The sequence below is a fragment of the Dipodomys merriami genome, unplaced genomic scaffold, assembly GCF_024711535.1.
Source record: "Dipodomys merriami isolate MVZ:Mamm:240054 unplaced genomic scaffold, mDipMer1.0.p SCAF_6, whole genome shotgun sequence".
Lineage (NCBI taxonomy): Eukaryota > Metazoa > Chordata > Mammalia > Rodentia > Heteromyidae > Dipodomys > Dipodomys merriami.
In genome coordinates, this window is record NW_027206179.1 from 15,724,395 (window position 1) to 15,737,019 (window position 12,625).

General features: G+C 54.6%; 1 protein-coding gene across 1 annotated transcript in view; it reads left to right on the forward strand.

The window, feature by feature from the left end:
• The first annotated feature begins 3,287 nt into the window (after nt 1-3,287).
• Efnb2 (ephrin B2) overlaps nt 3,288-12,625 on the forward strand; it is a 45,405-nt gene continuing 36,067 nt past the window's right edge. Inside the window, exon 1 of the mRNA XM_070002639.1 lies at nt 3,288-4,025. Within this exon, the coding sequence (XP_069858740.1) occupies nt 3,904-4,025 (122 nt within the window). The 5' untranslated portion in view covers nt 3,288-3,903. The remainder of the gene's footprint in view (nt 4,026-12,625) is intronic.

Below are 12,625 nucleotides of genomic sequence, written 5' to 3' on the forward strand. Positions count from 1 at the left end.
GAATATATAAGAAATCTGTAAGACAAAATATGCTTGGGAATTAAAAAGAATAGGAATATGATTTTTAAAGTGCATCTTGTTTGGCAGGTATTTCCCTTTTAAAGAAACGAATTACCCAGCTTTATTTGCTGTCTTAAAACTTCATCTCAATTTTATATTAAGTATATCTTCTGTATCTTTTGACTTAAAAATTTCCTTACATCTAGATTACAGTGAAATAACGTCCCCATGACTACTGAAATAAAAATCTCTTCGGAATGAAGTTAAGTGTGTCCTGGTAAAACGACTGATTCTTGAACATGACCAAAAATTGTAAAGTGAAGTGCAAATACAAAGAGCTATTTGCCTGTTGTGGTTTGGTCCTGGTGATGGTTTAGTACTTGTAGGTCTTCAATAATGCTCCTGGGACATTTTTGCCTGGCCAGATAAACTATAGGAGTGGCTTAAGATTGGCTTAAGATGCTTGAATTCCCCAAATGACTGGAATGAACAAGAGCAGACTTTTCTCATCTTGTTTATAGTCGCTGGTACTTTCCACTTAAGCATCCTCAGCCAACCTAACTCCTGAAAGTGATGTGTGTCTACATACATGAGAAAACACAGGGAATTTTTCTTTAATGCACACTTTCTTTTTAAAGGGAGGCAATTATTAAATAAATGTACAGACACATTTTCCCCAAGTTGAGACATTTTACGTGTGATAGACATCGGAATATCTGGTTTACTGAAAACGGTATTTTTGGAAGCTGGGCTATTTTCAGACAATGCAAATGTCCTGCCTTTCCTGCCGTTTGTTAAGAGCGGATGTAAGGGCACCGGGGTCACAGCGTTTAGGTTCCCAAGGCCCGGTGAGCGGAGCTGTGCGATCAGATCGCTAAACGCTTTAAACATTACAAAGTCCAGTCGGTTTTCGGGCAGGGTTCAGATGGCACCTGCGGGGCGCTGGGAGCGTCCGCGGAGCGGGACTTCAGCCACTTCCTCCCGCTGCGGGGACCCGAGGACTCGGCTGGGAACCTCGGGAGAGCTCCGGCCCTCTCCACCCGAGGGGGTTGGTTCTCACCCCGCCAACTTCACGCCCCGGCGGCAGCGGGGCCGCGGCCAGGTGCCATGCGCCCGGCGCACGCTCTGGTTTACGGGGGTCATTTGCGGGAGCGCCGTGCGGTTACCCTCCGCAGACGCCCGGCCTTGCGCTTGGACCGGCTCCTGTCCTGGCCCGGCACATCGGGACCGCGCGGTCCGAGCAAACGGCGGCCGCCGCAGGTGCACGCTCCGGGCGCGGGGCCGGCGCGCCGCCAGTGGGCGCTGTGGGCCCGCGGATCCCCGGATCCTCCGGCACGGAGCCGGCGCCTCCCGCAGCCGAGGACCTCCGAGGACCGGCCGCCGTCCCCGGCCCGAGCTGGAGCCCCAGCGTCCGCCCCGCGTCCACCTCGGCTGCTGAGGGAAGGGAGGGCGCGGCGGGGGCGCCCGCGGGGAAGGGGCGCGGGCGGGAGGAGGGGGCGCCCGCCAGCCGGTCCCCATGACCCTCAGCCCTTGACCTGGGTGGAGCCGCAGTTGACCCTGTGCCCTACCAGGACGGAGGAGGACAGGACAGGCTCAGGGTCTGCAAGGGGACTACGGGAGGCCGGGGGTGGGGGTGGGTGCGGGGGGGAGGGGGGACAGCATTGGCTGCTTGGGGGCGGGGTGTGGAAGGGAGGGGGTTGTGTGTAGGATGGGGGTGGGAGTGGGGTATGTAGGGGTGTGTATGGGTGGAGTGTGTAGGGGGTATGTAGGGGGTGGAGTGTGTAGGGGAGTGGGGTAGGGTGCAGGGTCTGTAGGGGTGGAGTGGGGGATATGTAGGTGCTGGGTGGGGAGGGGTGGAGTGGGGATGTGTAGGGGTGGGGAGGAGCGGGATGTGTAGGGGAGGGGGTGGTGGGGGTGTGTAGGGGGTGGGGGTGTGTAGGGGCGGGGTGGGGTGTGTAGGGGTGGGGTGGGTGGGTGGATGGGTGGAGTGGGGGGTGTAGGGGCGGGGTGGGGTGTAGGGGTGGAGTGGGGGGTGTAGGGGCGGGGTGGGGGCTGTAGGGGCGGGGTGGGGGTGTGTAGGGGTGAGGTGTGTAGGGGTGAGGTGTGTAGGGGTGAGGTGTGTAGGGGTGGGGTGGGGGTGTGTAGGGGCAGGGTGGGGGTGTGTAGGGGTGAGGTGGGTGTGTAGGGGGTGAGGTGTGTAGGGGTGGGGTGGGGGTGTGTAGGGGCGGGGTGAGGGTGTGTAGGGGTGAGGTGGGTGTGTAGGGGGTGAGGTGTGTGGGGTGTGTAGGGGTGGAGTGGGGGTGTGTAGGGGTGGGGTGGGGGGTGTAGGGGTGGGGTGGGGGTGTGTAGGGGCGGGGTGGGGGTGTAGGGAGTGAGGTGTGTAGGGGTGGAGTGGGGTGTGGAGTGGGGGGGTGTAGGGGCGGGATGGGGGGTGCAGGGGTGGAGTGGGGGTGTGTAGGGGCGGGGTGGGGGGTGTAGGGGCGGGATGGGGGGGTAGGGGAGGAGTAGGGTGGGTAGGGGCGGAGTGGGGTGTGTGTAGGGGTGAGGTGGGTGTGTAGGGAGTGAGGTGTGTAGGGGTGGAGTGGGGTGTGGAGTGGGGGTGTGTAGGGGCGGGGTGGGGGGGTGTAGGGGCGGGATGGGGGGTGTAGGGGCGGGGTGCGGGGGTAGGGGCGGGGTGGGGGGTGTGTAGGGGTGAGGTGGGTGTGTAGGGGGTGAGGTGTGTAGGGGTGGAGTGGGGTGTGTAGCGGTGGGGTGGGGGCTGTAGGGGCGGGATGTGTAGGGGAGGGGGGTGGAGTGTGTGTGGGTGTTCCCCCTCCCCCATGGAAACTCCCTTCCAAGACCCGAGGATGCCAGTGCGCGCCGCGGCGCCCCTTCGGTGGACTGGAACTTAGGACTCTGGTCCGGCGGAGAAGGCGCGCCGCCTGGGCGCGGCGAGCGGGTCGGGCCGGCCGCCAGGCGTGCCCAGGGCGGCCCCGTCGCGGCCCCGGCCGACCCCGTCTCAGCGTCCGCACCTCGCCGGGGCGCGCGGGGTCCGCGCCCGTCCACTCCTCGCCTGCCGCGGGCGGCGCGGCGCGGCGCGGCGCTCGGGGCGGGGGGCGGGGCTCACCTGTCACCGGCGCCCCGCCTGGCGACACCCGTGTAGGGCGGGGCGGCGAACGGACGGGCCGGCCGGCCAATGGGCACGCGGCTCCCTCGCGGCGGGCCAATGGGCTGCGCGCCACGGGGCGGGGCTCCGCGTTTATAGCGCTCTGACAGCGCGCCGGCCGCGCTGACTCTCCTCGGCGGGGACGGCGGTGCCGGCCGGGACGAGGAGCTACGCGCCGCGGGTCCCGAGCCCTCCCCGCACACAAAGGCCCGCGCGCGTCCGGCGCCCGCGGGGGGCCGGGCCCCCTCCTCCTTGCTCCGCGGGCCTCGGGAGGCTCCCGCGCCCCCGAAGGCGCCCTTTTTTCCGCTCCGCGCTCCGGGACATGGAACCGCGCCGACGCGGCGCCCGCGCGTTGAGGCCACCGCCGGCTCCCCTGGATCTATAGTCAGAGGCGGCCCCGCTCCGGGCCGTTGCGCCCCGCCGCCCCGCGCCGAGGCGTCTCCGCTTCGGGCCTTTGTCCCGGGCCCGGCACCCTGGAGCCGCACGGGAGCCGTCCGTCCGAACTGCGTCCGGCGCGGCGCCCCGGAGCCCCGAGTCCGCCGCCGCGCCCGCGCGCCCGACCCCACCCCGCGCCCTGAGGGCCTCGGAGAGCCGCGCACCTGGCCGAGCCACCGCGGGAGCTGCTCGGCGCGCCCTTCGCCCGCGCCGCCCGTCCAAGCCCCGGAGGATTCGGGAAGCTCCGACCCGCCGCGCCGCGTCCGGTCCTTCGGCGCCCGCCCGCCCGGGGAGGGGAGCGCGCGGCCGGGAGCGGCTCGGCCATGGCCGCGAGGAGGGACTCGCTGTGGAAGTACTGCTGGGGAGTTTTGATGGTTTTGTGCAGAACTGCCATTTCCAGGTCGATAGTTTTAGAGCCTATCTATTGGAATTCCTCCAACTCCAAGTAAGTGGCGTCCGTGATCTCCTCCCTCCTCCCCCACCCCGGTCCCGCCACCGGGTGCGCCTCGCCGCCGTCGGGGGGCGGGGAGGAGGGGTCGGCCCGCTGGGTTGTTGGAACGCCGGGCTCCGAGATCCCCCACCCCCGGCCCCCCGCTTCCCTCCCTGGATGGAGGCTAGCCTGGCTTGTCCGGCGCCCGCGCCCGCTCCAAAGAAGGCTCTCCCCGCCCTGCCTCCCGCGATCGCTCCCGGCGCACATCACCCCCACCCCCCACCCCGATCGTCCCGGGGGTGTCTGGTGGCGGCGATCCCCGACCCGAACGACGGGGCCCAAGCCCTGGAGCTTGAGCGCCGCGCCGCCGCCGGAGGTCCGCGCAGGCTGGCGGAGCTGCGGCGATCGCGGGGAGCGCACGGCGCGCGGACCGGGGCCCTGCGCACGGTGGGGAGCGCAGCCGGTGGCGACGGGCGCGCAGTCTCGGAGGAGGGAGCCCGCTGCTGCGCCGGTCCAGCCTTCGCCTCCGTCCCCCGACCCACCTAGGCCGTAGGTCCCTCCCCCCACCTCCCCGAGGGCCCTGTGCTCGTGGGCTCTCCCTCTGGTTGATAAACCAGTGTCCCCCACCACCCTTCACTCTGCGCAGTCCTAGTGACTGGGTGAAGGTTCCAGAACGCCTTCTTCTGAAGCTTAGGGCCCAGTCTGCGCGGCTCCCGATGCCGCGATCCTCGAGGTAGGAGGGGATCGATCCGTTTGGATAGATCAGCCTCAATCCCCGGTTACGGCCCGGGAGGAGCAGGCCCCAGGCCCCGGGAGGAGGACGTGGAACTCCACGGAGAATTGAGAAAAACCCGAGCCATCCAATCTATTCCAGTGCCGCGTGCACTCGGGGCTGCCTCTTACTCCATCCTCGCCCGTTCCCCCCAAAAAGCATCTCGCAGAATCCTGGAACCTGACCCTTGGAGAAACTTGGGGGCGGGGGGGGGGACGCGTGGAGGACACCGGCTGTTTCTGGAGTGAGCCGTTGGGATCAGAAGCGAGACCCGTGGCCTCGATGGAGGCCGAGTCCACGGCGCGTGGATTCAGAAGTAAAAAACAAAAAAAAAAACAACCAAAAAAAGTCCGGGCAAGGGTGTAGAAACGCATCGCCACGAAAGAACTAGATCGACTCTCCTAAAAGCGGTGAGTCCAACCGACGTCCACCACCTGTGAGCCCAACGGCGCTCCCGGTGAAAGGGGCGAAGCGGCCCCTGCGGGAGGCCGTCGGCTCGGGGACTGGTTCGTGGTGCTGGGTGGCACTTTTCGCACCCACGGACCCTATTTGAAAGTTACTCCTTGCTGCCGCCGCCTCCTGCATACTGTGATCCCGCAGATATACAATATATATTTAATGTAAAGTATTGCATTTGCTGTTCTGGCGGAGGCCTCGTGCCGGGGATACGGAATAACGAGGCATCAGGCGGAGGGCGGGAAGGCGCCTTGGCGAGGACCCGCGCGCCCTGGCCGGTGCCGCGGCGCGGAGGCCCGGCACGGAGGCCAAGGCCCGGCCCGGCCCGGCGCGGCGAGGCGGCGGCGGCTGCGCGCGCGCGCAGCGCCTCCAGAGGTCACCCTTCCCTGCGCAATGCGGCCGCCCGCCCGGGGCTCGCTGCCGCCCGCCCGGGGTTCGCCGCCCCCCGCGCTGGTATCTCCGCGCGGGGCGGGCTGCATCCTTTATTTCCTTGCGGGATCGGATGCTTCTGTTTAAATCGCGGTGCAAAGAAATTACCACCATCACCCCCCCCCCCCAACCCCCAGCCTCGGTCCGTGTTGCGCTCAATCCATCCGATCTCCGCGTCCCAGCGTCTTTGTGTGCCTTTGAGAGGAGGCTTAGAAAGATGGACTTGGATTAAACAACAGCAACAACCATAAAAATAAAGGAGAACAAGATTCCCACCCAAGGCTCAGGCAGGACTGTTTTCGTTTTGTAACGTGTTCAGGGGAGAGGCCTAGGAGAGGAATGATGTTTCCCCACGGTGAGATTCGATTCCGCAGCTTCTCTGAGCAGTGGTCGCAGGCTTAGCGCCCTGGGAAGGAAGGACCTGACCGGGAGAAGGCCGCTCCTCGTCCCCGGCAGGAAAATGCCTTTTAAATGCTCACCATGGTTTTGCCAGGCCCAGTGGATACTGAATCTCTGGAGAAGGTCGATTTTCAGAGGAGGGCAGCTGAACGCTTGCCTAAGAGGTCAGGATTTCTGCCTAGAAGACTGACACAGAAAAGCCTTTAAAAAAAATTCCCCTCCTCCTACCCTGAGGTTGAGTACGGATTAACCGGCCTGGGGCCAGGGGGGCGTTGTACTTGGGAAAGTTGCACACTTATTTCCAGGCAAAAGTTGCGGTCGATGTGGCAGAATGTGATCGAATCCATTGACGTTTCGCGTCACTCCGTCTGAGCTGTGGCACAATTCGTTTGTTATAAAGCAACCACCAGTAATTAGATTTGTGTCATTCGAGGGTCAGCTCTTTTAGCAGGTGGTCCACACAGGAGCAAGCGGCAGCTGTGTGCATGCAGGCTCCAGAAAAATCCTTTGTAAATTCGGCGTCTCCATAACTACATTAGTCACATTGTCCGTACTTCCATCTCTGGGAGTTTATAGAATACTCATGTCCTGAGTAGTGGCTGCCCTGTGAGATTATTTGTATGGTATCCATAGATGGGTTCTGGTACCAAATAGGTGCTTTGGGAAGACAGCAGCAAAGCCTAGCTTCCATCTTAAATGAACACTTCAATACAACTTTTTTATCCCCACAGTATGCTGGCTTTGCTGAAGTAAAATAGTTGATTAAAAAAATAATCATTCCACTTGAATGTGAGAATATCTGTATCTGTATAGTATTCTAGAGTAGATTTTGCTGACTTTGTTGAAAAAAAATTTTTTTCCACCAGGGCCTAGGCTTCTATTCTGTGCCTCACATCCTAGTTACTTAACAAAGCATTTTGCTTTTTTCTGTTAATTTTTCCCCCTACATAATGCTGAATTCCTGATATTGATTGACTTGATACAAAAGAATGACGGGATAATATCCAGATAACCTCTAATACTTAGAGCTCTCCCCAGTCAGGCTCAGGACAAAGGCTGGCCTGTCAGATTGATAAAATAAACTACAATGGGTAGGGCTGTTTAAACAGCCCATTCAATAACATATATATGCCAGCCTGCCTTCCATTGTGTCTGAAATTCTTATTTTTGTAGGTAAACAAATGCACATTCAACACTGATTGAATAGCCCTTGAACTATGCTCACAGTTTGCTTTTGGGTTAATCTTGTCGGTTTTAATATAGAGAAAAAGCAAGCACAAAGCACCAGGGGTGGAATTGTTCTTGCTTTTGCATCCACATTCCGTGCATTTTGTCAGGCTGATAAACTGTAGGTAATGGACAACTGAGCCAGGCAGAGGGAGCACAAAGACAGAGCTGAAGTGATAGCTCCGACCATGCCTGCTAGCCTTCTTTTGAGCATTTATTTGGGAATCATGTGTCTCAGGACTGCACTTCTTAACCTCAACAATTACGGCTTGGAGCATCAGAAACAAGAGCTGGAGGTTAAGATGATTTGGTAAGCACTTGCTTCTAATCTATCACAAAGCATAGCTGTTGACATTTGTCCTACTGAGGAGAGAAAATGCAAATGACTCTGAGGATCCGAACTGCTTCTCCTTCCAAGCCAGCTAAAATAGGAGGGGCAGGTGAACTTCCCAGACACCACCTAAACACTGCATGGTGGGATGGCTTCTGCTCTAGAGCCAGATGAAGAACAACTGTTTTGTGTGTGTGTGTGTGTGTGTGTGTGTGTGTGTGTTTTAAATACTAGTTTTCCTCAAACCTCTTCCGGGCACACTAAGTGGGGGTGAGTCCTCTGATTGATGGATCCTCATGATAGCTGCCTTCAAGCCAACATGGCTGCTTGGAGCGACTAAATCTTGGCTGTCCTGGCTGTCCTGGCTGTCCTTCCTTTGAGATGTTCAGGCTGGTGGCTGGAGTTGCCTGTTACACCCGCCTTGGAGTGATGGTGTCTCCCTCAGAGTGCTCACCTAGTGGGAAAGTATTGGAGACCTCAGTGTGACTACAGCCTTGCGTCACAGGAGTGGGGAGGGGCAGGCAGGGAGAAGGGAAATGCAGATTGTAAACCCTACCCCCCAAAAAAAAACGATTGTTTTAGGAGAGCTGTCTCCTTGACATTTTATGTAAACTTTACTGTCTAATTAAAGATTTCACCACAAATTGGACAAAAATAAGCGCTCTTCTTCAAAAGAGAACGGAAAGAGCCCTCTAGTCTGCTTAGTCTGCCTTCCTTTGCTGCTGACATAAAGAACCTGTTTTTCAGGTCACTTATATGTCTACATAGATTGGCTTATGAGCTCACTCTTTGTGGAGCCTCTTTTAAAGAGGAGTGTTCAACTGTTTAAAATATTTTGATTAAAATATGCAGAGCCCAGAGAGAGCTACAAGCTTCTAGTGAGGAATTAGCTCTTTAGGGAAGAGCTACTGCCCCCCCCCATTTTTAGGGGAGAATTAGAATGGGGGCTGGGTAAGGAATGAGAATAGCAAAGGAGGAAAGAGAGCAAATAGGACATGTTCCGAACAGCTTGGAAAAACTCCTGTGGCTTCATTGTTTCTCTAAAGCCAAAGAATACAAAGACGTAAGCCATTCAGCCCTTCTCCCGTGATGGAAAATGTAAAGGGGTGACATGCCCCCCCTGTTTAACTTGTTTAACTCTCATTTCAAATTCAGCACTACACTAGCCGTGTGAACTCTGAAGATTTCTTTAGTAATCCATTTTGTAGTTCCGAATCAAAAACAAAGTGAAAGGGTCTGACACAATTTGCTTTTATTTTTAGGCAAATCAACCCTGGCCATAGTTAATAAGGGGATTACAATCCAGACTAGGTCTTTTACAGATGTAATGTAAATCAAGGGCAGCGCATAAAGAAACTGATCCCTTTTGATTGAAGTATGGTAAAAAGGCATAGAGAAACTAGCAGCAGTAATCTGATTGTATGGCAATAAAACCACCATTTTCTGTCTTTCAGATAAAAATAATGTGGTAAATCCATGCAGTTCATAAGATGTAAAGGCAGATAAAGGGGGCAGCCATGGTAACATATAGATTAGCTTGATGTTAGAAATGACACGTCTCTGAAAGGAGTGCCGGTGAAGCCCTTGCTCCAGGCTGTTGGGTATTATGTGAGAACCACACAGACTTGGAAACTGGGATTAGGAAGTATGAAAGCACCACTTGTGGTCCGGGGTGGCTGAAGCAGCGAAGAAAAGCTGCTCAGTTCTTGCTCATTGGCAGAGGATAATATGGCCTAGGTAGGTTTCATTGACGGCCTTTTTTATAGATTTGAGATTGGGGCTGATTAAAGCTTCGGATCACTGCCGTCTTCCATAGGCCTCCTTAGTCCTGAAGCTTTTCCTGCTTAACTCCTGGCCGGACAAGCAGCAGCCATTCTGCAGGATTAACCACACTTGGGGTCTATTTGGGCTCCAGGCAGAGAGACCTGCTGGGCAGTCCCAGAGCCCAGAGGGGATAGGTAGGGCTGGGCCTCTCTGAAAACACAGAGGCCTTTTGATTCTAGGGCCTCCCACCCCACAGCATCTTCCACAGCATGGGAGAAGCCAAGGTAAATGTGGCCTGTTGCCCTTCCATGGCCTCTTCTGTGCCTTTTGTCTCTTCTACCCTGGAGGAAGGGGAAGGGAAAAATATAGTCCAAGTTCAAGCAAATCTATCCAATATATATATGTATGTATGTATGTATAAAGAAAATCCCACAAAAAACCCAACAGACTCTGTCTAGATGGTAATTTAATCCTAAATGTGAGTTGTAATAGATTGGGCTGCTTGGTGTAAATTTGTAGGATTATGAAAACGATGGTATAGCCCCAACATTGAAGTTGAAAACAAGCAGAAATGTTGTGTGCTTGGCCCTCGTTGCCCTGTCCAGAACCACTTTGTCAGTAGGCTTTCCACACTTTCTACTTGACTCCCTAAACAAAACTAGCCATGGCATCTGGGGTTGGGTTCCAGGCAGAGAGACATCTGCCACTGGGTCAAGCCACCCAGAAGCAGAGATTGACTTTAGTGTCTCCAACTTGGCATTGCAGAAAAGTCTCAGCATTTCTTCAGGCAATTCTGAGACACTGGAAATCCTGAAGGGGTTTTCTTATGGAGTGGACCTCAGCCAGGTTTTACTAGCGGGGCCCTGTGCTCTTTCTGTAACTGCTATGTGAGGTCTTTGGAAGCTTCTGTTCTCGTAGGTGGCTGGAGAAGGTTGTCATTACATCTTACATTTTTGTCTTTAGCTCCGTTTCTCAGCTGACTTGACCATACTTTGGGGGCCGTTGTCTCTTCATTTTCTCATCTCTAGGAGAATTACTATAGTCATTACTAAGTAGCTTTCATAGACTAGAAACATTTAAAAATATTGCTCACAGACCTCCGGGTCCAGTACTAGCCATTACCTTCCCTTATCTTTTCAGTCATCTCTATCAAAAGATCCAATGCATTTGGCTAGCTGCACCAAAGAAGGGACACCCCTTAATTGACAAGCTGGTCACATCCTAGCACCTTGCATTCTCCATTTGACAATGATTGCTAATGGCCCATTCAACTAAAGTATTTGCTTGTTAACGGGGAACAGAGCATGATAAATGTCCAGCAAGCTTGCCGCCTCCTTCAGCTTTTCAGAGGCAGACTAGTGCATATTTATGGCAAGCAGTGACAAAAGAAGAAACTGAATTGCCCTGGCCTCCAGCTTTCTATTAGCAATGGGGTTAAAGTGATTAAAGAGAGGGTGCTTAGAAAGCCCTGCTATTTTTTCATGAAACCCATCCAAGGCTAGCTGCATCCTACCTGGCTCAGAAGTATGATGCCTGTGGACGATGGGTACAGAGAGTGGATAATCCCCAGGAAGGTTTCCTGTGCACAGGAAGTGCTGGCAGGGCTGGATTCTATGCTTCCAGCAGGGAATCTGCAAAGGTTCTAAGCTATTAAAATATTCTCCTTTTCATGTATACATTCAAGTGTGTAAAACACTCGTCCAGAGCATTTTGTTCCAGTAGGTACATACTGGCTGATTTCAAACTTTAAAAAAAAATGTGTAGGTGAAAGCTCCATTAAAGTAAAGCAAGTTGTGTCTGCCCTGATTAATTATCTAAACAAAATACAAAGAACAAATTGGTACAAATGGTGTACACTGCCCCTCAACTCTCCAAGGCGCTGTGTGGTTAAGCAAATGGTCAAACAACTCTACACAGTGGTGTGAATGAGCTATTGGTGTTGGCCACACTTGCATAACCTCTTCAGTACTATAAATAAATTCTGTATAGAATGATTAACAATCCACTTTGTTTTCTCCGCTGAAACTCAGTTGCATCCAATTTTAATTATAGTGTTTGTATCACTCTTGCAATCCTTGCTAGCAAAACTGAGTGCTGTGCAGATTTGGGGAAACAGTGTTTAGATTGGAGAGAAGGGAGTAGGCCTCAGATGGGCCCAAGGCTTGACTGATCTGTGTGTTCAGGGCAGCTTGCTTCTGACTGACTGGCTGGCTGGCTGGCTTGTTCCCTCACTTACCTGCATTGCATAGGTTCCTGACCTTCAAAGCCAGCAGCATCTTTGAGATGACCTCTTCCAGATGCTCTTGCTACACCCGACTGTCCTCATGCACAGCGTGGTCCTGCCTCCTGAAAAAATGCTCTGTATGTCAGTCTCATTCTTTCCATCACGAAAACAGGCCTGCTGCATCTCTCCAATGTATTTGCGTTGAGTCAGAATTGTGTAATGAGTGAATGGGGAACAGCAAATCATGCCCCGCTCCAAATATAGTCTACTGCAAAAGAAGATAAAAGTATCACTTTTGACTTAACTACCACAACTGTATCTCAAGTACTCTGGAGATGAAAACAAGCTTGAAGCCCCTCTTTCTATGGGAAAACAGATCGTTCCTGTAAAGTACTGTTAAGAAACTTTCCTGTGCAGTAAGGTGCACTTTCTGGTTAAGTCCTCAGGTAAAGAGAACAATACAGGTCAGGTTTCTATTCACACCCAGCCTTCTACCCCCCCCCCCCAGCCCTCCTCTCCCCTCCCCTCCCTATCTGAAATTTAGATACTGCCTCTCTCAACACTACTCTTATTATTGGCCAGCACTAGCATCCAGTAAGGATTCCCGGGAATGAGAGCACCGCCCACATTTATGTTGATGGGTGCTGGTTCCTAACCTATTATCTGCTACTTGAGATCCACCCTCTGATGGGACTCCTGAACTTTAGGACACCTAAATCACCTTCAGGGCTTGTAAAAGGAATTTCTGATTCCTGAGGTCTGAGGTAGAGCTGAGAAGTTTATATTTCAAGCGAGCTCCCAGGTGCCGCTGCTGCTCCAGCTTCTGTTAGAAGATGCAACTTGGAAATCCATTGCCTTGGACTGGCCTTTTTAGGAAAATAACTCAACACTGGCTCATTCTGCTTTGGAAGGCTGTTTCAGGAGCTCTGGGGGAAATCTGTTTCCCCACTCTGGCCCCATTTTGCTTTAGGGGCATAAAGCGTATAGACCAACCATGTCAATAAACATTTATT